Source organism: Engraulis encrasicolus, chromosome 5, assembly GCF_034702125.1.
Source record: "Engraulis encrasicolus isolate BLACKSEA-1 chromosome 5, IST_EnEncr_1.0, whole genome shotgun sequence".
Lineage (NCBI taxonomy): Eukaryota > Metazoa > Chordata > Actinopteri > Clupeiformes > Engraulidae > Engraulis > Engraulis encrasicolus.
The window spans coordinates 55,021,740-55,046,739 of record NC_085861.1 but is presented as its reverse complement, the minus strand read 5'-3'; the positions used below and the strand labels follow the sequence as shown (position 1 = coordinate 55,046,739).

Here is a 25,000-nt window from a genome sequence, read left to right as displayed (position 1 = left end):
CTTTCTAATGCCAAGTTCATAGAAATATCAATTTTGGCGATTGTTGCTCAGCCTACAATTAGGTCCATAGCAACAGCAGCGTTAGCATCGTAGCTCTTAAAGGCTACTGTTCATACATTACCTGTTGTTCTTTCATAACACTGTTATTATTGCTACCCTGGGTGGCAAAGACGAGAGTAGCACCCACACACATTTAATGACTCTAGTGACAGGAAAAACAAAATCACCTTTCATCAAAATAAAGCCAGTGACCCAAACAGTTTTGTAAAAAAACACAACTAACTCAAAAAAGAACACAAATGTCATGAAAATATCAACCAAAATCCCTGGCTGAGTGGCAGCACCCTGCTGTCCCAACATCAGAACCATCTTTTGAGCAATTGGATACTCCATCTTAACAATTCTTCATTTCCGAGTGAAGTGCTTTTCGCTCTCACCTTACAGTAGTTGGAACTTACGCAATAAATCAATGGATCAATGGAGTCAATGGATGGAATGGAGTGAAACGAAAGGACTAAAGTGTAGGAAGACACAAAAAGAATACATTAAACCATAAAACTTACAGCTTTAGACAGTTCAACTTAGACAGTTAGACAGAAACTTAGACCTCACATCCATGTGGGATTGATGCAACACAAGTCCTGGACTTGTGCCAGTAGTGTGGGCTCCCATAACGGTTGGACATTATGGATATTGCAAATGGATCTTTTGTGAAAAGAGGGTCACAGGGGGAGCCGTTTGTAAAGAGCATTTAATGTAGCTCAGGAACAGAAGCTCAGACAGCAGTCATTGTGTATGGGCTTTTGTTTTCATGTGTGTTATTTTGAGAAAATAAACAAATGAGTTGAAATGGGTGTTGAACTCTCATGGGCCTCATGGTTAGCAATGGCTAATGATTACCTTAGAAAACTAAGCCTTTGTTCCTCTCTGTCACATGCTAATGACAATGTTATGGTTCCCAGTATTATTCCTTCTCAAGTTATTTTTGAACACCTCCATGGTTCATTATGTGTTTGTGTCCTGAACAAGTCAGTCTTTCTTCAGCCTTCTTCAGCCTGTCTTCTTTTTCTGTGAGCTGTTAGAAAGACACCCTGCTCTTGTCTTGTTCGGCAGGCTGTTCAGGCAGTTCATGTGTTATGAGCTTATTCTGTGGTACTGTTTGACTGGAGCTCGTCTTAAATCTCACCCATTTGTTTTCAGTCCTGCAGCCTAAAATGGCCTCTGCCCCTGCTCTTAACTACTACACAGGTACCCTCTGTTCTGTCTGTGTAGGAGTGTACAATATGTGTCTGTGTGTGTATGTGTAATTTAACTGCCTCGTCTATTTTGCTCCAACACTGATGCTAAAACGCTTCATCTCACAGCTTTCCGTGCCCCAACTAATAAAAGGGTGTTCGTGTTTCCTCTGATAGCCTGATAGATGTGGTGATTTGGAATAGACCGTCCATCCGTGTTTTTCTCCTAACCTCTCGGCCTAGCAGATACTTAGTTTGGGTGCTTTTAGTTGCAGTGATTCAAGTGAGTGTTTTGTGACCTAATTCACTAACAGTATGAAATCATAGTGAACAGTGTAACTGCACTCTGATGAATACCTGTGTTGCTCAGTCTTGCCACCTGCTGGAAAGACAAGGTACAAGTATTTGATGTCCACACAGACTGGTCATTTGCCTCAGCTTGATTTTCTGGATGATTGTCTACTCAAACACGCACACACCCTGTTGCTGACACAGTTCCAAGTTACTCTAAATACATTTTTTAGTCATCCATCATCTGAGTAATATTCTACACACTCTTGGATTCACTGAATCTCAGGATATTTAAGACTTCTATAAACTGCATCATCTTTACCCAATCCTAATACCACGTGAAGCCAAACCGGTACTAACCCAATGAAGAGGCTATGTGTGACTGGATTTCAACTGTGATTCAGTTGGACTAACCTCATGACCAAAATCTACTACTACTTGACCTTGTTTGTCCGCATGATGAACACACCCTTGCCTAGTTTTCGTGCATAATAGAGATGACTTTTGTTTTGTTTATGTTTTGTGTTTCACCCTGACGATCACCCCTTGTCTCCCCAGACTCGACTTCGACCCAGAGTGCCACCGTAGAAAAGAAAGGCATTCTTGGATTCTTCAAGTTCAACCGCAGGAAATCGAAGGTGAGAGATTTGATCCTGCACTGACCTCTTATTGCCCTGGGTTCGAGGTTTAGACTGAAGTTACAGTATGTGTCATGTGATGGGTCACTGAAGTAACCTCAGGGATCAGCAGTATATTTGATTTTTTTTTAATGCTGATGGTTACAATTACAATATTGAAATGTAATCTGCAATACAGCCTGCAAGTTAGCAGAAGATACAATTTGCAATACAAGTGCTGTACTTAGCTTGCATGCTAATTTAACACAACATGTCAGTTAGAATGCATAGATGTACTATAGCCTACAATGCATGTTAGCTTGGATAACTTGGTGGCATGTTGTCCTTTTTGAGTACATGGTGGATTAGAAGACATGTGTAGAAGAGGAAATAGTATGGTAACATGGATACATTAAAGAGACATGCTGACTTGTGTCAAAAATGCTAATTACGCAGGACATAAACAACAGTCGGAAGCCTCAGAGTTTAATGCATGTTATGGATATGTTAGAAAGACTGGTGTTGTCCTACGCATGCATGCTAATTGAGCAGAATTAAGTATGTTCAGTATAGACAGACATAGCATGTTAGCATGGACATGTTAGCATGCTAGCTGTGCGTTCCTGTTTCAGACTGACTCGCTGTCGTCCTCTGACATGGAGGAGGTTGATGGTGGCCATGTTGAGAGTGCTGAGACTGGCCATCATGTAAGTACTAACCCCTGCATGAGGAGACAGCCAATCAAGCTTCAAACTAACTGTCTCAATTCAAACAATCAGCTTCTCATGCTGTCTCTCTTTCATTGATTCTTTTCTTCATAAAGTCTTAAGAAGATTACAGCCTGTGATTTAAAAAAGAAAACTGTTGATTGGTTATTGATTTCAAAGACTCTTGGTGAACTTCTGAAATGTTGCTCCTTTTTGCTAATTTTTCTACAAGTAGCTGGCTTCTTTTCCCCTTTGAAATGAAGAGATATTCTTTTCTACTGGTCCATTCAGTGGTGTCGCAAGTGGGACACTCCTTTCCTTTATCACAATTCACCAGATATGATTGGTAATGTGTCATATGGAGACGGGTTATGCAGAGTTTCTCCTTTAATCTACTTGACGCTAGGTTCTAAGATGAGCTCCTATGGTAGACATGCCCCTCTAGCAGTTTAGGAGACTTGGAAAATGAATGGAATTCAGTGGAAAGTCTTCATCCTCCTTGCATTGGGGACACGTGGTATGATTTATCTTGGTTACCATATTGAAAATCATTCACAATTGAATGTGAACGTCTTTCCAAAATGGCTACTCATGGAACTACCATAGTTCTAGACTACTCAGGCCCAGTAGTGTGGTGTATGGGCCTTCTGTCCTGCAACGGAGATCTTGTACCACATGTGTGGCCAATCAGATTGCTTTGTGGCAATGGAGTCATGATCCACAGCAGATGTGTTTTGAGAAGAGGCTGGCCACCCCATCTTTTGTGAGGGTGCTATTTGTCATTGGGGCACTCTGTCCATTTGCTTAGGGGTTCTCTTCCTCAGACTATTCTTTCCAGTTCTTTCTTTGAGGGATTGTGCTAGCTGTTACATAACACACACGCACGCACACACACACACACACACACACACACACACACACACACACACACACACACACACACACACACACACACACACACACACACACACACACACACACACACACACACACACACACACACACACACAGCACTATCTTAAGGGAAGTAAAAGGGCTGTTGTCTTTCTGCCAATTCAGGGGTAGAAACTCAAAGGGACAGTTTCTCTCATTAGTCTATCTGGTTATCATGAATGAGCTGATTCAGTGAATTGTTGGCAGAATATCGTGCCTCGGGCCGCTTTTTGAGCTTTGTCTTAAACAGTTTTGTCTGGAAACTGGAATCATGGTGGTCTTTTCTGTTGACTGATACATTTGGTGCATAGCTGCTTGCATTAGAATAGGTGAATGAATGAGCAAGTGAACTGAGTGAGTACATGCAGTGCTCTCTGGCCACTACACAAAGTCCCTCAGTCACGATAGGAGGGGAATGTGGCAGGCTGTCTAGTTCCTTTTTGTTTGTCCCCCTGAAAGAGTAGACACATAATGGGAAGGAGGCAGACAGGTAGAGAATGCAAGGCTAGAGGGACAAAGATGGTGAGAGTGAATGTAATGCTGTGTGTGTGCATGCGTGAGAGAGAGAGAGAGAGAGAGAGAGAGAGAGAGAGAGAGAGAGAGAGAGAGAGAGAGAGAGAGAGAGAGAGAGGTGGATATCAATACACGTAAGAAGTGGATAAATAAATATAAGGCTAAAGAATGTTTGTGACAGACAGAAAAAGGGGGTACTAGAGAGACACATAGACAAGAGAGACTGACAGATAGAGAGAGGCAAAGGTACACAATCGTCCCCCACATGAAGAGAGCTGGCCAGGTGACCAGGTGACCTTTATCGGCCACAGAGCAGCTCTTGTCTGGGAGAGAAAACGCCACCACCCCTCCAGGCCGTCCACTCTCACCCGATCACCTGATCACCCGATCCCAGGAGTGCTGCTCTTTCAGCTCTGATTGCGGTCATAATCTCTCCCTCTATCACTCTCCCTCTCTCTCTCACGCACTCTCTCTCCTCACTGTTTGTCTCTCCATCTCACCTTATGTGTTGGTTCTTGTATAGCTCCCTCACTCTCCTCTTTTTTTCTATTTCTGGCTTTATTTGTATCTCCCTCTTCCTCTCCTCCTTTACCTATTTCTGTGTGCGTGCATCTGGCATGTGTGTGGGCACTCCTGCACCAGCGTCATCTTCTGTACATTGATCATATCCATTCCAATCAGCAGCTGTGTGACCTTCACAAGTGTGTTGTTACTGCTGTGTGTGATTGTATTTATGCATGTTCCACTCCAGGCTTTTGAAGTGTGTGTTTGTCTGTGTGTGTAATATGTGTTGACTTTATGCTTTCAGTATCTACCTGTATGGGGGATACTGTTGCTTGTGTGCGTGTATGCGTGTGTGCGCGCGCGTGTGAGTGAGTGTGCATCCATGCGCATGTGTGTGTGTCTGAATGTGTGCACGCGCGTGTTCATGCATGTGTGTTTGCATGATTGCAAGGTTATGCAGGCATGTGTGTTCAGTGCATGCATGTGTGTTGTGCGTGTCTAACTCTCCTGTTGCGGTTGTTGTCGTCTCAGGCCCTGTCAGGCATGAGCAGCAGCTTGTGTGTGGAGGCGCGGCCTAGCACTCTGGGCCAATCCCAGTCGGCCATGAACATCAGCAGGCTGTCCCCCAAGACGGACCCGAAGAAGAGACGTGCCCCAGCACCGCCCCCTGCCACTCCCTGCAGCTTCTCCAGCATAGAGGTGGGCTGGGTGTAGTGCAGTGTGTGTGAGTGTGTGTGAGTGTGTGTGCGTACCTGTGCATACATACGTCATACGTACGTGTGTCAGAGAGAGAGAGAGAGAGCGAGAGAGAGAGAGAGAGAGAGAGAGAGAGAGAGAGAGAGAGAGAGAGAGAGAGAGACCCGCATGAAACACATTGGATTACATATCATTTAGTTATTTGAGATGAGGTCTCTGTACACATTTGTATACATTTGCATAGTGCATACTACTAGGATGTGTTTATGGAGAGTTCAGATGCATGCATGTATGTTACTTTGAATTTACCAAATATTTGTATCAGCTCCTCACAAAAGATGACCGGTGAGAATATAGCTCTGCTTACATTCCTTTCTACCTCATATAGACTGTAGTGCAAATGGGTCAATGATGTTTCAGTATTAGCACACGTCAGGGTGGTGCAACCACAGCTAATGCCACTATTGTATGGATGAAATGATTTTTGTTTTGTTCTAGTGGATAATCTAAGAAGCATGTTCATTGCAGTTCATTAACTACCAATTACTAATTAATCATGGGTATTAGTGGTGGTTGTAATGTCCTAATGTCTGAGCCCCAAAAACACCCCATCATTGACCAGTTATTGACATAAATTGTTCAGATCGCACACATTTGCAAGTCCATTCTCAGATGAATGCATAAAATTATGTTCCGGAGGCCCAGATCTTAGCACCCCAAAGAGCCCTTCAGTATGGTTGGGCTGGCGGCCCAAACAAAATATACAGTAGGACTCATAGGCACAGACAAAAATGTACATAATGTACCAGGATTCGAATGATGTATAAGCCACATTAGCAAATATATTTACCCTTGCCCTGTTATTAATGATTTTAAGTAAAAGACCATCCTGACATACACTCCTATAACACAACACCCTCCACCACTCGACCGTGTACTGTAGTAGCACACAGAGTACATTTGCTAACACTACTACAGACAGCTATAGTTGCCAGAGGTAATAGAATTCCCTCGGTTTTCTTTAGACTGAAATTGAAAACCATGACTCAGTACTGAGACCATTGCACTCCCAGAAGCACTTTCACAAATAGGCATCATGGCCATTGATAAGGCAACTGTAGTTAAAATGTCCTTGAAAGTGCTAAAACATGTATTCACTCACCAACCTGTGTGTCCTTTCATGCAACAAAAGCCCCATTGAAAAATCAGCAGTCATGTGAACTCCCGTGGTTGTTGCTGTTTGTTGATGGCTTTCATTTGGTTGGCTCACCGCACTCTAACCCTAGCCTTCTATCGCCCTCTGGTGGTTATCTGCTGTTCCTGCACCTAGATGGACCCTGGCTCCCCTTCCATCAGTAGCCTGCTGAAGAAGCGCAAGGCCCCGGCACCCCCTCCCACCCCGGCCTCCGAGACGCCAGGCACCACCCCCACCCCAACACCATTCGGCTCCACCACCATCAGCACCACAACTACCGGCCGTGTCCGCAAACCCTCCTCCACCTGCTCCGCTCCCGCCACCCTGGCCGCTGCCACCACCGCAGCCGCCACCGTGGCCATGCCCCCGGTGACCGCCACACGACGCACCACTGCCCCCGGTGGCCACGAGGACTCAGCGTCAGAGCTCAGCATTCGAAGCAGCAGCAGCGAGGAGCTGGAACGCGGCGCAGCCCTGGGCAGCTCCAGCTCCAGCTCTTCGCAGGCCTCGGTGCCCAGCAGCCACCTGGACGAGGTGGCCGTCAGCAGCCAGGACGAGGAGGACGAATACGAGGACGTGGAAGATGACGACGAAGAGGATGAGGAGGTGGAGATGGAGGATGTGGACCTGGATGGAGATGTGGAGACTGTGATGCAGCAGCTGCAGCAGCAAGCATTGAAGCAGCAGCAACAGCAGCAGCAGCAGAAGATGGTTCAGCCTGCCCAGCCTGTGGTGGTGGAACGCCTGCAGCAGCAGCCACAGCAGGCCGCTCAACGCTCCATCCAGAGCTCCAGAGAGGAGCTGGTCGTCGCAGAGCCGAAGCTGCAGCAACCGCAGCCCAAGGCTACTCCAGTGCAGCCTAAGCCTGTTCCCGTGCAGCAGGTGCAGCCCCAAGCTCCAGTGCAGAAGCAGGAACAGCGGACGGCGGAGAAGCTACGGCATAGCGACCGCCGCAGCTCCACAACACCAGACTCCGCCGCTTCCGTCATTAGCCTCAGGATAGAGGAGGCGGAGAACAACAGGCACAGCGCCGTAGGTAAGGCATCCTGCCCAGCATGCACGCACGCACGCACACGCACACACACACACACACTTCCTCAGAACTGAGAACACATGTGCCAACAATCCACTTACACCAACATAAGGGGCATGTAATGCATGTTTACGTACATGAGCACTTTACAGCATGTGCTTGGTGTTCTGTACGTTGATTTATTTATTCAAAATATTGAAGTCTCTTGTAGTGGGCGGCAGTCCATGTACCTTCTTGTCTTTCCTCCTTGAACCAACTTCCTACTGAAGTCATCTGTGGTATGGGCTCATGTGCAGTGCAAGCCATGCATGGCAGTTTTGTACATTGTACTGCATATGACATTGATCTGATTCAAACGGTGAAAAATGAAATGAACAATGAAAAACAATTATCAGCTTTTTCAACCATGGGATATATGGCTGCTGTGTGAATTTGGTCCATTGACACCTCAAAGGTATGCTGGACAGTAGTAGTAGTAGTTGTAGTAGTAGTAGTAGTAGTAGTAGTAGTAGTAGTAGTAGTAGTAGTAGTAGTAGTAGTAGTAGTAGTAGTACATCCAGCTCCCTCAGTACAGACCTGGCAATTTGTCTAGATCTGGTCCAATAGCCAGCTCCTCCAGTGTTTCAAACCCAGCAGACATAGATCTTGTCTTACAGACAAGAACACTGAGGCAAGGAAGTAAGGCTGCTGGGAAAGGCCTGCAGATGTAATGTGGTCCGTTAGTTCCTGGATGCGTAAACCGTGCTCGCTAGGCTTGTTTGGCACTTAATAATGCACACCTTCATCGATCATTTATACGGAGGTGGATTCCTGAAAGGATGAAGCCATTTGTTGTAATAGTCCTCTGCTGGACACGGCACTTGAGTTTTATAGAGGTGTGTGATTATCTGTTTGTAATAAAATACCTCGTCCAGGAAGTTGCTTGAATTGTAGAATTGTTCATCTACTGTACATTGTGGTATAATTAACATTATTCCAGCCAGTTGAACACTTTTCTTCTCTGAATTCTTCTCTGACATTTTACAGAGAACCCACCAGATAATTACCCACCACCTTCTTTCCTGCTCCTCTTGCTCCTCTTTAACACGCTGACTTATTATTTTCTTCTTCCTGTCAATGAAAGGGGAATTGACACCTTTGGGTAACTCTGGGTAACATCCTTCACCAGTCACCACTCTCTTCTCCCCTACTCCTCTCCCCTCCCAGACGGGAGTAGACAGGTGCCGCCACCGAAGCCTCGGCGGACGTCGCTAGGAGACCAGACATCTCTGGCGCCCTCGGCCAGCCCGGCCCCTCTAGACCGCAACTCCCACAATGCATCACCTGACAGCTTCACAGACATGCCCCAGCACTGTAGGTCACCTCGGCCGCAACTGACCGCCACTTGACATGAACTAAAACAACCGCACAACGGCAATCCACACTCAAGAGTTTAGAATTCACAACTTTCACTTGTCTGACACTGAAATCAGGTAGAGGTGTAATACAGAAAGGAAGACGCAAATAAGCCAATTTCAGCCAATTTCAACATGCAGTTGTAATGCTCACACTACCCTGGACTTGTCAGTACCTGAGAATTTTTTTTCAGCCTTTTCCGAGATCCTGGTCATTGTAATGGGGGCAGGTGTTTGTTTACATTTCTAAAAAAACATTTGGTTTACTCCCAATAACATTCAAAAGGTTATGCAACATCAGCAGACAACTAGCAAACAGTGTTATCTTTTGTGAAAATATTTGGAGTAGACCTATGTTAAGAATTTTTAAATGTAAACAAAATCTGCCCCCATTAGAATAGCTCAGATCTCGGAAAGGGCTCAGCCAATAAAAGCAGCATCACTGGGTACTGACAAGTCAAGGGTAGCGTGAGCAATACAACAGCATATTGAAATTGGCAGAACTGGTCCTTTAAAATGGGGGCTTTGGGTGTCACTGCTGCTTTCAACAGAAAAGCCAAAGGCATGAAATAGGCATGCAATTGACAGTATTGAACCACCAATTTAACAATTTTCATGCTAGATCCTCTGCTATAGGAGGCTCAGGTTATATTAGATGAAATCATGTAGGTAATGCAAAGCTCCTTTTAAAGTGCAGTTTAATGAGTGTGGATTGCACATACACGTTCCATTTTCACAGGAATTCATCATCATCTTCATCATCTTCATCATCTTCATCATCTTCATCGTAAAATTATTCATATTTTTGTCCACCAGACTCCATCTCTCCATCTCTCCATCTCTGCCTCTCACTCAATTTTCCCTCTCCTCTTCATGTCTGCGTAGAATATCTGAGACCTTCTGACGACCGCCTCCGTCGACAAATCCATTACCTCTCAATGGACCTTTAACCCCTTAACCCCTTCCTCTCATGTTTTCACTCTCTGTACTAAGTAGTAGTGATGCCTGCTAACATGGATTTTGAAGCGGAGAAGGAGCGGTCAGATGTTTTCAAGTGCTCTTCCTAAGTCTTGCTTTTGCACTAACTATTGTTTGTCTTTCTCTGTGTAGAAGAACCCTCAGTTTGTGTACCTTAAATGATATAGGCTGTCTATAGGTGTGTGTGTGTGTGTGTGTGTGTGCATTGCAAGTGTGCATGTGTGTGCGGATGTGTGTCTGTTTGTCTTTTTTTGTTCAGTACGCTTGTCTCTTTTTTCGGCTTTACCTACATCCCAGTATTACTACCACATTAGAACTACATCTGTACATTCTTTTCTAACAAAACTTGGTGCCATTCCGACTAACAAACTCACAAAGGGTTTGATGTTATTTAGTTGACATAATTTCCACTCAGGACTCCGTTTCTCGATTCTTGTCGTTGCTAACCGTCTTAAGTCGGTCTTGAGTTGGTCGTAAGTTGCTCTTGAGTTGGTCTTAAGTTGGTCTTAAGTTGGTCTTCAGTTGGTCTTTAGACGCAAGACCAACTTAAGAACAACTTAAGAACAACTTAAGAACAACTTAAGACCAACTCAAGACCTTGGTTAGAACGTTGGTCTTAAGAACGAACAAAATGGCTAAAGTCGTTAGCAAAGGCACTGTCGAGAAACGACCCCCTGGTTAATCACTGTCTGGTGCTGTCGTTTTTAGCACATAAGTGATATCTTTTTTGTACTTTTTAGGTGTTAAGCACATAAGTTGACTGTCTCTTTTTCTTTCTCTCTATCTCTCTGTGACACGCATGTCACCATCACTTCAATGCTGTCCGTTTTTACCATTTACTTTTTTGCTTTCGCCGTTCGCTATTCTATCTCTGCATCAGTTTCTCTCTCACGACATCGACCTCTCGTCCTCTCTATGTCCTTTCTCTTCTATTCCATTTCTCACTCATCTCTCCTCCTTCTCTTCCTTCTCTCCTCTGCAGTGTACTGCTGTGCTCCTGTCTCCTTGCGCTCTGGCCGCAGATGAGAATTCCTTGGCCTTCCTCCTGCCCTTTCTTCTCCTTCCTCCTGTTCTGTCCAACCTGCCTCCTCCTCCACCTCCTTCTACACCTTGTTACTTCCTACTCCTCCACCTACTTCCTCCCCTCGGCCATCAGACATCTTCTCCTCCTCTTCCTGCTACCTGCTACTCCTCTCCTCAACTGTCCTCTTCCAGTGACCTTTGACTTTTTGACCCTTTGTTGGACTCTCCTCCTGGCTGTGATAAGAACACATACATGTTGTCACAGTTCAAGTACATATGGTCAGCTGCACCATCTGAAAACACTAAAGAGTATAAAATGAGAGTTTCATTTGTAGGTAAAACCTAGACTTAGCCTAGCTAGCTAAACCCCTACAGCTGAAATTTGCAGCCACTAGGGGCGTCTAGATTTATAGGCTAACCTAGCCTGGTAAACATATGATACACGACATTTCAAATATGGAAGTCTGAATTTAGATTTTTGGCTACTTAGAGGTGTAGAGCACTGAAGTTTGAAACAACTGGATCTGGATTTGCCTATGAATAAATGTTAACATTTGGATTAGTCTAGCTTTAAACCTGCCAAGTCAACATTCTCGCTATCATTCACTCCCTATGTTCACTAATTGGTTGGAAGTTCAAATTAAATTGGTTTTAAGTTAGAACTGGAGTAAAACTTAACTGAAGTAAATCCAGACTAACTCTGCAGTCAGAACAAGATGAAGGTGTGCATAGGTAAGCTGATAGCCATGCTGGGTAAAACCTGTCTGTCTTTGAGGGCCTCAGAAAGTGTCTTTTTAATGAATGAACTGTGATATGGGGACAGAATAATCTGTCTTGAAGAGCCAAAATGTAATGTTTCTATATTTTTCAAACTTGTCATAGCAAGTGAACAATGAGAAATTGAGAATGTCCAATTCAAGATAATGCATGAGCATAAATTGATACAAATGTAACATTTAACTCCAATACCAATACTAATCATTAGCAGGAGAATAGGTGGAGTGGTACTAGTATCCCTCAAAATCAATTGGTGCTCTCGGAGGATGCACTATTAAAAAAAACTGAAGGAAAAAGATCTGTAGCACAGGCACTTCAGTCGATTGTAAAAAAACAAACTTACTTGTGTGGGCAAATTCACTAAAAATAACCGAGCGCATATATGCCCTACGGCCTTCATCCCTTAATTTTAATGCAAGTAAGTATTTATGTCAACGTTTGTGAAGAGGCACCACAATGTTTCCAGGGGAAGGGCTGGCAAAGGACCCGTGCTGGAATCGAATCCGGGTCAGCTGCGTAGCTGTGGAGTGCTCTACCGTTAGCACCACAAATATTGCAACACCTGAAATATTGCACAATGGACCCTTGAATGTGTGGGGGCTACCATTTGGTGCATGGAACATGTGAGTTGAGTTGTTACAGCAAGATGATCTTTCCAGTCAAGTATGTGTGTGCTACAGTACAACAGTATTGATCGTTTTTTTTAGTTGAAGACAGAGCTCTCAAAGATGCTTCTGATGCACTTGAAAGTGCAGGTACAAGACTTTGGCATGTGGCATCTTTATATGGCATTGAGTGTTTACATACTGTACTTACTTAGTGAAACAAATGCAAACCAAGGCAGGCAGTCTTCATTATGTTTCTTGAAGTAGTGTAATGTTTAATCACATTTGATTTGCTAATGTCTTCTGATGTCTTCAGTTTACTGTGAAACACCATAGTTCCTCTCATACTTGCTCTTAGGGTTTTTACAAAGTGTCAAGTCTGTTCGCAATAGATTAGGTAAAAGTTATCTGATTCTATAACAATGTCTCTCTACACAGATGTACCAAACGGTATTCATTCTCATTGAACTGGGTATGGGCCAGAAATAACAGACTTATAGTGTAACATTTTCTTTTGTATTCTTTTTCTCATTTCATTATCATGTCTGTTGAAGTGTCTCTCTTCAATAACACAGATATTGTAGGTAAAACAAGTGTAAAACGCATTGTGTCAGACAAGAACAGTATACTGCCATAAGTGTAATCTTCAAATGTATGCATGCCACATAGCAAGCAAGGTCTGTCTTAACACAATGAAAGAAACCACACAAACAACAGAACAGTTTTGCTATTACGTATATATTTAGATTTTGCACTATTTGTGTTAAAGGGTATTTTCACTGAATGTGTGTGTGTGTTTGTGTGTGTGTGGATAGGGTTTTTAAATTGAATCTGATCTTGGCTAATAAAACCAAGTTTAAGTCCAAGATAAATATGTCCATGCTTCATTTCATAATGTAACAATAAGGTCTGTGAAAGGTGATCAAAGACTCATACATGAGACAAATAGCATACCACACAGCTATTACGCCTAGGAAGCATTTCCAGAAGATTCATTCAATTGATTCATGTTTTTGCATTATGAGGAGACAGACAATTTCACGCAAGTTCAAGAGACATGTTTTTTAAAATAATTTCCTCTGTAAAAGAATTGTCACCTTGAGCATAAACATGGCTCTTGCCAGCAGAATTTCAAAACACCAGTGAACATGTCAACATGATAAAAGCCTTTATCAGTGTGAAATGGACCGCAAACGATGGTTGGTGGTTAGGCTTGGCAAGGTCAGTAGCTTGCTAGTTAAACACACACTATCAGTAACATTCTTGCACAAAGGAAAATGTTTTGATTTTCACTATTCTCATGTCTAAGTGACTATTACTGGCTGGTTTGTAGGGTTCAGTTTAGTTACATGTACTGTTTTATTTTTTGTCATATGCATGCACACTCACATAAGGCAAACAACATATGGACTGTATATATTTGGTCACAATTAGTTTTTAGTTAAAGAAATGGAGGTGATGGTGGTGGTGATGATGATGCTGTTCTCGAAGATGGTATTTTGTTGCTTAACACTATGCTGTAAATGTCTTTTAAAACATTTAGGGTGATTGATTATTGCGCTAATAGTGTGTGTGTGTTTGTGTGTGTGTATGTGTGTGTGTGCTATACATATGTGTGCGCGCGCGTACACGCATGTGTGTGTACAGCATGGCTGCACTCGGCTCCTGCTGCAGTTGCTGCTGAGGTCCCTGCAACAGATGCAGTGGAGACTGGCTCAGTGTCCAGCAGCAGTGGGAGTTTGGCTGACCAGGGCTATGCAGCGTCCGATGGCACCGCTGAGGACCCCTGTGCTCTGGGCTTGCCCGCCGACACCAATCGCAGCCCCCCACGCGCACAACGCGATGTATCCAGCGACAGTGACGAAGGCTGTGCCACCTGGAACTCTAGGACCAGGTGTGCTGCTGCTACCTTGCTGATGCTGTATATGATAGAATAGAACAGAACAGAACAGAAGTAGAGTAGATTTCAAAAAAGTTTTAGAAATACCAAGGCACTCATCTTCTTTGTAATTAAAATGCCTTTATTTTGTTGGGCATAGCATGATTAAAATACTTTGGCGCGTTTCAGCATGAAGCTTTCGTCAGGAAGGGAGCTCACGCGTTTCGAAGGCTTCATGCCGAAACGCATCGAAGTATTTTCATAAAATAAAGGCATTTTAATTGCAAAGAAGATGAGTGCCTTGGTATTTCTAAAACTTTTTTGAAATCAACCAAGCCTGTCACCAAAGAGCACCATCTTAAAAAACTAGACAGTTCCAGGAAGCACTCCAACTGGACTTCATTCTGAAGTAGAGTAGAATTTATGTTATTGTACTGCATCTGTGTATCAGTGCTCTGGTTAGTATATGAATTTTGTGGCCTGGCTACCACATTTTAATATAAATGATTTGGTCTAGGTACCACATTCCCTATATATCTGTTTTTGTGATTGTGCTATTCAGTATTATTAAATGTAGCATTTTAATATTCTTCTCTCTACAGCAGTCAAGAGCGATTTGAGAAGGATCAGTCGGCCAAGGTAAAGGACAGCTATAAAGAGGACCCCAAGATCATGGCACAACTACAACTCACGCTTGCTGACCTGGATGCTGAACTTGCAGGTGAAGACATGGACTTGAGCAATAAAAAAGATGATCATCCATAGGAACTGAACACATCACCTGATACAGATACAGTAGCTGTAGGGATGTTTATTCTGTGACCTCTGACTAGCAAAGTTGTAATTTGTCCGTTTTAATGTGTAGGTGTTATTGCTGTGACTATTTCTATTGCCAAGAGCATTGTAGGCTAAAGCAAATTGTGTACATTTAGAATGTTCAATTGTAAATGTCACTGGAATGTATTTTAATGCTGTGCTTGATTTTGTGTATCAGAAATGACCAGAGGAAGGGAGACCCCTTCCGAGGCAGGTGACATCATCCCTGTGTCCGTTGTCGACTTGGTCCCTGTAACGGCCATCGACGATGTGATTGACTCTCACCTGTACTGCAATGGCATTGGTGACCATGATGACAGTGCAGCCCAGATGACCTCCCAGAACATCCAGAACAAAAACAACAACGCCACCCTGTGTCGTGAGCCTGAAGTGCAGCAGCGAGTATCAGAGGAGGTCAAAGGTGCAAAGGAAACAAAGCAGGTTAAGCAGGGGACTTCAGACTCAAAATCAAGCAAGTCCAAATCTGAGATTCCTGTCAGTGAGAACAAAAAAGTCGTTTCTGCATCTAAACCCAAGCCAGCTGCTGAAGAGAAGGAAAAAGTCACTCCACCATCCACAGCCAAGCAATCAGCAGTGGCGAAAGAAAAAGTCGTTCCACCATCCGCAACCAAGCAACCTGCAGTGGACAAGGAGAGAATAGTTCAAGCACCTGTTGCCAAGCAACCTCCAGTGGGGCCTCCATCTGGCACGAGCACATTCGTGGTGGTCCCTCCAAAGGCCGACGTAATACGCCACCACCACCAAGATCGCACCAAGATCACTGAGGTGCCTGCCTCTCGTTTTGGCACTAGGACCTTCACCATCGTGCCCCCCACGGCGGCCGTACGCAGCGCTGCCCAGACCAAGGCCTCGCTCTCGCTGGGCGCCATCAAGATCGATGATCAGGGCAACATGGTGGTAGGGGGCGGCTCACGGCGAGTTGTGGGGAGCACCGCTGTGGAACGCAAGGTGGAGGAGGAGGAGAAGGTGGAGGCAGAAGAGGCAGCCGCCTTGCCACTGCAGGAGAAAGCCAAAGCCTTCTGGTCGTCCACAAGCAGCCAGGAAGCTTCAACAGCCACCAAGACGGCAACAGCAGCGCCGCAGAAAGCCAGAGACACTGAAGTCAAGTCTGGCCAAGGTAGTGCAGTTCCCAAGCCAGCCGAGAAGACTCCAACAGCGATTCCTGCAGTCAGCAGTTCTTTCACCACGGCAGTGAACAGCAGCCTCAGCTCCCAGGTGAAGGACAGTAAGCCTGCGGCCTCGGAGCCAGCAGCTTCAGCCCAGAAAGCAGACACAGCGAGCAGCCAGGAGACCAGAGACCTGTCCTTCCTGAAGCCACAGAAGAGGACCTCCAGTCAGTATATGGCCTCTGCACTGAGTAATAACAGATACGTGGTGAAACCTGCTGCTGCCAAAGCAAGCGGCATTCAGGAGAAACCAGAGCCAGAGCCTCCCACAAGTTCTGTCCCGAAAGCGTCTGTGGAGGTCCGATCCACCATTACCACGATTAATGGATCCACCGTCAAGGGTACTAGTAGCACAACCCAGATGGGCTCTAGTAGCACAACCCAGTTGGGGTTACGGAAAGGGAATGGCTCTTTTACTCGTGCTGTGAGAAGCCCACCAAGCTACAGGAGTCATACCTTCCCCAAACAAACCACAGAAGAGCCAACACGCCCTCTAGAGGGAGGTTCAGGTACTGCATCCCAGGTGACCACAGAAACACCTGAGACTACTACGACCACACCCAGCTCATCTGTCAGCCAAGCAGGCCATAGCCAGGAGCCATGTGCGGCCCCTGGAGTTCTGCCTGAGCCCAATCAGGTGAGCTTGTTTGGGCCAGTGAAGAAGTTCCGGCCAGTGATCCAGAAGTCGGTGGAGAAAGAGGCATCGCTGCACAGCTCGCTGATGGAGGCCATCCAGTCAGGGGACGGCAAGGAGCGACTTAAGAGGGTGAGCTGTGAGCAAATGATGATGTCAAAGCACTGATTATGAAAATCATTCTATTACTGTATGCTTTTTTTCTTCTCAACGTTACATTAAAGTTAACGATGACAATAATACTATATAAAATGAAAAAAAAATGTAGCTGTTAAAAATGCTTATGACATTTGAGTTGTTGTGTGTATACATGAAGTTCACTGATACAACTTTGTGTGTGTGTGTGTGTGTGTGTGTGTGTGTGTGTGTGTGTGTGTGTGTGTGTGTGTGTGTGTGTGTGTGTGTGTGTGTGTGTGTGTGTTTGTGTGTGTGTGTGTGTGTGTGTGTGTATCCCCCACAGGTGACTGAGTCCTCAGGTAGCTCCAAGAAGCCCACCATGGTGGAGGAAGAGAACTCCCACTCTGCTCTCCTCTCTGCCATCAGAGCCAGCAACACAGACAGACTTAAGAAGGTGAGGAAAACCAACACACACACACACACACACGGTTTGATAAGTTTATTTGGGAAGACCAATAATTATTGAGAAAACAATACAGCGCCCCAAACAATGTTAAAGAAGCAATAATGTGTCTTTTACATAAATACCAAAATTATGGTTGTCTACAGTCTCTTCAAGGATACAAGTGGCATCTCCTTCTCCATATATGCAAACTCCCTATAACTACAGAAAGGGAGCAATACTTAGCTAGCTGCTTTGCTTTTTTCTTATTTAAGCCGGCTACACACAGCTGGATTCTACACACAAACACACACACACACACACACACACACACACACACACACACACACACACACACACACACACACACACACACACACACACACACACACACACACACACACACACACACACACACACACACACAGCTTGAGTGAAAAAGGAATGTGGTGTCTATAAGTGTTAAAAAGATGGATATCTCAATGGATGGATAGTGGAATACTTAGTTTTAAAGGTAGCAGGACGCCACAGTGTCATTCCCCTTACCCAACATATGTCGTGTCCACACAGACACGGTCTCTGGCAGCCAAGGAGCTGGATCGCTTCAAGAGCATGGACCCAGACGACGTCCCCTTGAAGAACCCTTACTCTTCTGCTGCACATCCTGCTGCTTCTGCTTCCATACCGACTCCTCCTCCTCCCCCTATGGCTGTGCCTCCTCCTCCCCGTGCAATGCCAGTGTCGGCAGCCAATGCTGAGCAGAGCCGGGAAGCTCTCCTGGAGGCCATCCGCACTGGGGCTGGGGCCAAGAGCCTCAAGAGGGTGAGTGTGTACGGTAGTAATGTTTGTAGTAAGCAGTAGAGTCGAGTAAAAATGCTTTATCAATCCCGAAGGAAATTCTGGAAGGTGTTTGTAGAAAGGTGTGTAAGGTGTGTCCCTCAAGACAGCAATTAAAAGTACATAAAAATATTTAGATGTGCAATATGAGCGTAACATGTGATATACTGTATGAGTGCGTATGTCTGGTCAATATACAGTTGAGGTGAAAATTATTAGCGCTCTCCTTTTGTTATCAAAATTACAACATACATTAATACAACTCATATAACTTGAACATTACCATCATGGAGTAAGTGTACTCCATACAGTCTTAAACACTGCAGATTCAACAGAAGAATTGCTAGATATTTGAAGGAATGTTTAAGTCTGTTGCGCGTGAAGAAGGGAACTCTGAAACTCCTATTTGAGGGTAACAATAATAACTGATATTTTTCGTGAAGAATGTGTGTGACGTCAGTAGAGATGCACGAGATGCATGTTCTTGTTGTGAACTGCATCACTGAAACTTAGAGGAACAACAGTTGTGAGGTAAAAATGCTATTAGTAATAAAAACTGTATCGCTGGCGCCTGAAAGCAAACATACTGTGTTGGATACAGTCACCAGTCGTTAGTTTTTTTAGTTATCTTCTTTTTTGAGTTTTTTTTAGTTATCTTGATGTACAACAAAACCTGAGTCAGTCTCGGTTAAAATGAATGGAATGGAATTGAATGTAATGATGATGACATTGATTCCCAGGTGTCTGACTGATCTTCTTGTCATGTGTGTCTCCCAGGTGCCTTTGCCCACCAAGACGGTGCAGGTGAACGGGCGACTGGGGACCATCCAGGCTTCTCGGCCCTCCTCCTCATCCTCCTCTGACGGCTGCTAGAGACGGCTGCCTCGGAGGTGTCGGCAGACTCCACTACAGGGCCAAGAACAGAGGTGGACATGCCGGGTTCAGAAGATGAAAGTCCTGCTGCCACGTATTAGCTCCAGCCGATTCACTGAACAAGCTGATTCCTAGATTAGAAGACTTGATTTAGGAAATTACTGTACCTGCATGGGAAAATAGGAACAGGACGTTAACTCTCTCAATCGAAATTGTCTGCCACTTGTTGAGAAGGAGAGGAGACAAGGCGTTGAGCCAATGCACCACCACCACTGCTGCTGATGGTGTGGCCTGATGTCCGCCTGTGTTTTAACTTTGTTTGTCGCCGCCGTCATCTTTTCAAAAGACTTATGATCTGCTGCTATAGAGGTGCCAAGAATCATCGCAAATATCTTTATCGGTTATATTCATCATCGTCTTGTCATTATATTTCTATTCATCTTGTTATTATTCTCATTTGCCAGGCAAAGGTACTAAATGTTGTAAATGAGATTCGCAACCACATCTTCAAGGATTTAGCATATGATAGAACTCTTGAGAACTTTCTGCACCCAGTACCAGTTATTTAGTGGGCTTGCATTAAAAAAAACGTTATTTTTTTCCCCTAATTACAGTACGAGATGTAAAATTCAGACTTGCATTGCTATGCCGCATTTTATTCAGGGTAAATAATATTTGATACCCATGCAAACTGGCCTAATATATTATCCTAATTTATATTTTGTGTTTTTGTTTTGAGAGAGGGAGATGCTTCTCCCATGAAAGGCGAGAGTTGCATAAGCTATTGTCTGTCGATACTAAGATTGGTTAAAGGTGCACTGTGTAATATTTTTAGTAGTTAATTTCCAGAATTCATGCTGCCCATTTACAAATGTTACCTACCTAATACACCGAATACATACCACCACCATCAAATTTTAAGTATTCATTATGGCTGGAAAATTTTAATTTTTCATACATGAAAAATGAGAGGGGGATCTTCTCGATGGTCTGCCATTTTGATTTCCCAAAACTTTTCAACATAAAATTTGACAAAAGGCAGCACCGTTTCAATGACTAGCATAGTTGCAATACCTTCTCTGGCTACCACCCTACACAGTGCACCTTTAAGTTTGAACATGTGCACTTAGTAACAATATTTTCTACAGTAACAATATTGTACAATATTCTCTACACTACACAGGTAGATTAGACAACACTCATGTGCTACACAAACACTTAAACATACACTTTACAGTGCCTCCAACAGTAAAAAAAAAATAATGTGCCCTGCGCTTGCCATTTGAAACACATCTGCCATTTTAGGCTGAGTGAACTGCTGCTTATGAACCCTCAGTGGGCCGCCAGCGCTGTCAGAGACCTTTTAGACCAGCTCAGGGCCCTAAACCAGTAATCAAGGACAAACCCAGTGCAGTTAGAGGTTTTTGCATGTGTTGAATCCAGCGGTGTGTGTGTGTGTGTGTGTGTGTGTGTGTGTGTTTGTGTGTGTGTGTGTGTGCGCGCGCGCGCGCGTGTGTGTGTGTGTGACTGTGTATTATACCCTAACCCTCAGTGTTTCTATAGTTTTCTATTCATATTATACACATTTGCACTTTGGAACTTCATCCTTGCATCATGTCATTCCTTACGGATATCATTCTACATTCCTCTTGTAGAAACCACTCTGCCTACCAACTCTCATATTTACCTCTGTGAAGGAGGTTATGTTTTCAGTCGTGTTGGTTTGTCTATCTTTCTGCTTGTTTGTCTGTTTGCCTGTCAGCAGGATAACCCAAAAACTAATGTACGGATTTGGATGAAACTTTGTGGAGTTGTTGGTAATGACCAAAGGAACATGTGATTTTTGTGGTGATACAGATCACGAACTGGAACAAGGACTTTTTAATGATTCCTCACCATTACTAGCCTACAAACTAGACACCCCTAGTGACCGCAAATTGAATTAAGGACAGGGCGAATTTTGACATTCCAGTTTATAACTCCACAAAAAGAAGGCAGAAAGACTTAAAATAATAGTAACATAGTCAAATGTTCTATCAAACAGCTTCCTTGGCAGAGGTCTGCATTGCTGCACTGCATTGTCTGAGTGCATTTCTAGTTATATCATATGTGTCACCTTGGCTGCCTGGTGTGCAAGACAGCAGTGCCTTTAGTGGTGTCCTCATCTGTTCACAATGCCCGTGTAAGGACCTACTTGTGCCTGACCTGATCACCCATCCTTTCCAGATATCAGATGAATGCTGCTGTTTAGACTGGGTAGAAACATGAAGCAGAAATCATCCAGGGGTGCATTGTCGCTTACTTGGTTGCAGTGCAATTTATCATTGGCAACCTGTTTAGTTGAGAAGTGGTTAGCAACCACGCTTTCGAGAAACGGTGTCCATTTCTGTAACCTCTCATCCCATAATTCTGTAGTGCATGCAGGACAGAGGTCATAGTCATTATGTTAAGATGAATACTGCACTTTCACATATAGTTAGTGAAATTATAGTATGTAAAAAAAAATTGAGTATAAATTTAGAGTTTTGTTAGCATGAAATGCCTTGCTCCATTGATTGAGATGAGATAAGTGTTTTAAGAAAGTGATTTAATATATTTGTAGTACAGAGTGAACAAAAATGATGTAGGTGGACTTTTCTTTGGCCTCATTGAAAAACAGCCAATTGTAGTTTTGTTCAGAGTAATTGACGCTGTTTTAACAGTAGCTAGCTTCATGAGAATAGGAATATTTATTTATAGAAGAACAATGTCGTCAGGTTTGACTTGCTGGTGATGCCAACTAATTCCATAGATAGAACATTTACAACAGTTTTATGTATCTTCTGTATAGAATGTTTCTGTTATAGTCAGTGGTCACTGTGCAGTTTGATTGAGGTGAATATAAATGAACTGTCACCATCAGGAGAATGCTAGCTGGCCTGCAGGATGAGATAATTAATTAAAAACTTGACAATTAGAGCACAGTAGGCACAGAATATCTTGCAGCGTAGTGTACTATCTTGCAGAACTGTTAAAATGTTTTAAAAGTTCCATCAAAGAACATTCAGTTGCCCTCTAGAGATACTTCTATGATACGTTTTCTGAGAAATGTAAAGGTTTGGTGAAGAACCCAAAGGCTCCTCGGAGGACCTTTTGGGGCTCCTCCACATTGGTAATTGAAAGATAGCTGTCACTAGATGACAAAGCACTGATTCTTGAGAAAGCGGCTAAAACATGTCTCTGCAATAAACTGCCAATTCTGATGAAAATAAATTATATTTTCATGAACAAAATGAATCCAGGTAAAGACCCAGGGGTCTGTTACACAAATGTACAGTCGTTTGAAATATTTAAGTGTAATTTTATTACTTTTCATGGCTATAGACCTGCCCACACCCTGTAAAAACAGCTGTCCCAAGGACAGACATCATCATTTCAATTGACTTAAAATGTAAAAATCACTGATATTATTGAATAATATCACCATGATGTGAAAGTCCATATTGAAGTGATTCTGCAGATATGCACATAGTGCGTGTAAAGCAATATTTACTACTATTTTCTGATTGCTCAAAGTGTGTCCAGCATATTAGTCACCACCGTCAGATTTTTTTTAAAAAGACAATAAAATCAGGTATGCACAAGGTCATTGTCATTACTTAGGACCCCGTTTCAAACCTTTAGCTCTACTGAATACTTCACCATCACTGAAGCTCCTGTAAGTTTACTAATTTTGCCTCAATTTGTTAATTTGTTTGGACACTGGTACTGTCCCAACCATAAACTGTCAACACCGTCGGGGGGTTTAATAGTATTATGTTACATTAATGTTAATTATATATACATTTTCAGAAGCGGCATGAAGCCCCTAAGAAACAGAGCAAAAACGAAGTGGCTAATGTGAGCAAAAAATGCACAATATGTAAAAGAGTGTTTTTTTGTCTCACACCGTCAGATGTCACCACCGTCAGATCATCTTGTTCCATATTTTACTAAATTGTGCTGGTTAATGAAACATTACCAGACATGTTAGTAATAATTGTGACCCAAACTTATACTCCAGCCTCCACTGAAGTGCATTTGGAGGGTTTTTTGTCACAAAACCTGACGGTGGTGACATCTGATGTAGTTCACAAAAAAGCATGTGTTTTACATGTTTTTGACAAGTTTTAAGAATATGCTTCCAATAAGTATCTACAATTATGTTGAATTGTAAAAGTAATTCACTTAAATACAGTAAACATATTTTTTAATTTCTAATTCTGTCTGACGCTGGTGACAAAACCAAGAGCGAGCCCATTTTATGAAAAATGTAAAACATGGGGAGCTTGGCCAATACATTCACTGCACAGCCAAGACCTTCATCTATGATAATACACCTCTATATTTTGGATTTGAACAACTTAAAACCTGTTTATGCCACATTTTCAATAATCTAGGTCTACTTCCTAGAGTATCTAACAAATGAAGAAAAAACACATGCACAAACATACTGTGCACACACAAAAATAAAGTGTTTATGCTAGATGTCATTGACTTGAGAGGGCTATTTATTTTGCTAAATGTAGGTAATAATTAGGTCACTTTCACCACCTTCAGATTACTGTCACCACCGTCAGTTCTTAAGTCACCACCGTAAGAAGGAGTTTTGGACATTTTAAATGAATGTGCTTACAAAATTTTCCTTTGGAGTTGTTGAATTATCAAAGTAATTGCAAATTTAAGCCTACACGAATATTTGTGAAATTACAAAAAAATGTTTGATCTATTTAGGCATTAAGTAAGCATTGTCTGACAGCACATATTTTTAAATTAGAACACATGAAGCAGTATTAAAATGGAATTAAAGTGAATTTTCAACATTTAAAGGCGTATGTGTGAACCAAAAAACACACACAATCACTTAAGAACTCCAGATACATATGCAACCAAATCAATACAATTTGTATTGCTTTTAATTGTGTCTGACGGTGTTGACAAAAAACAAGGTATGATCAGAGAAAAACCTGATTTCTGAAAAAAAATCAAAATGGTGAGATTGACCTTGTGCATTTCTGAAAAGCCAAGACTTTTGTCTACGAGGATATACCATATTATTTTGTAATTCACTTCGTTTTTTTCTTTCAAGATTACAACCTGTTTTAGCCACTTTCTCAAGAATCAGTGAAAGGTTTGGTGAAGAACCCAAAGGCTCCTCGGAGGACCTTTTGGGGCTCCTCCACATTGGTAATTGAAAGATAGCTGTCACTAGATGACAAAGAACATTCACCTGGAACTACGCCATATACTGTACTTCAGTCTGTGAGATGTGGTTTTAGGTGGGGGGGGGGGGGGGGATCCTAGCACCTGATTGGGGAAACTACTGTCTTCACATTTTTAATGAGGTGCTACTTTTAGCTACTCACAGATTCGAAGATACAGTTGAAGTTACAGAATCAATGTCGACGAGTGAGTCCATGTCAGCAGCCATTGTTGACTGAAACAGCTGTCATGTTTCACTTATCTTTCCCTTCTCCATTTGAGGCAAATCTGAAGATCCTCCAGACACTGGAAATATGCAAGGGCCTGGAAAGAGCCAAGTCAAATTGAAAGATTATCAAAAAACATTTGGGTTGTTGACTTCTCTGAGGAACCCTTAAGAAAACCTCTTCGCTTTTCCAAGAACCAATTTGTCACATAAAGGTTCCTCTGAGTTTTATGTTCCTCAGAGGACTTTTAGGAGTTCTCCGACAGTG

At 43.2% G+C, this 25,000-nt stretch overlaps 1 protein-coding gene and 1 long non-coding RNA gene across 7 annotated transcripts in view; both read left to right on the top strand.

The window, feature by feature from the left end:
* cobl (cordon-bleu WH2 repeat protein) overlaps positions 1 to 23,190 on the top strand; it is a 57,782-nt gene extending 34,592 nt beyond the window's left edge. Inside the window, exons 6-18 of one of the 6 annotated variants that reach the window (XR_010034978.1) lie at positions 1,201 to 1,248; positions 2,085 to 2,164; positions 2,776 to 2,850; positions 5,332 to 5,499; positions 6,827 to 7,727; positions 8,931 to 9,077; positions 14,149 to 14,395; positions 14,983 to 15,101; positions 15,375 to 17,149; positions 17,478 to 17,588; positions 18,147 to 18,398; positions 19,191 to 22,381; positions 22,472 to 23,190. Coding sequence is in view for 1 of the 6 variants with exons in the window: in XM_063199735.1 (XP_063055805.1) it covers positions 1,201 to 1,248; positions 2,085 to 2,164; positions 2,776 to 2,850; positions 5,332 to 5,499; positions 6,827 to 7,727; positions 8,931 to 9,077; positions 14,149 to 14,395; positions 14,983 to 15,101; positions 15,375 to 17,149; positions 17,478 to 17,588; positions 18,147 to 18,398; positions 19,191 to 19,286 (4,019 nt within the window). In the remaining 5 variants the exon portion in view is untranslated. Of the gene's footprint in view, positions 1 to 1,200; positions 1,249 to 2,084; positions 2,165 to 2,775; positions 2,851 to 5,331; positions 5,500 to 6,826; positions 7,728 to 8,930; positions 9,078 to 14,148; positions 14,396 to 14,982; positions 15,102 to 15,374; positions 17,150 to 17,477; positions 17,589 to 18,146; positions 18,399 to 19,190 lie in introns of all 6 variants that reach the window. The other 5 variants (XR_010034979.1, XR_010034980.1, XR_010034981.1 and 2 more) reach the window with 5 other exon arrangements.
* A 68-nt stretch (positions 23,191 to 23,258) lies between these two features.
* LOC134448692 (uncharacterized) lies at positions 23,259 to 24,938 on the top strand. Its single transcript, XR_010034832.1, has 2 exons — positions 23,259 to 24,435; positions 24,526 to 24,938. It is a non-coding gene; the product is annotated as an uncharacterized LOC134448692 (long non-coding RNA).
* Positions 24,939 to 25,000: the final 62 nt, after the last annotated feature.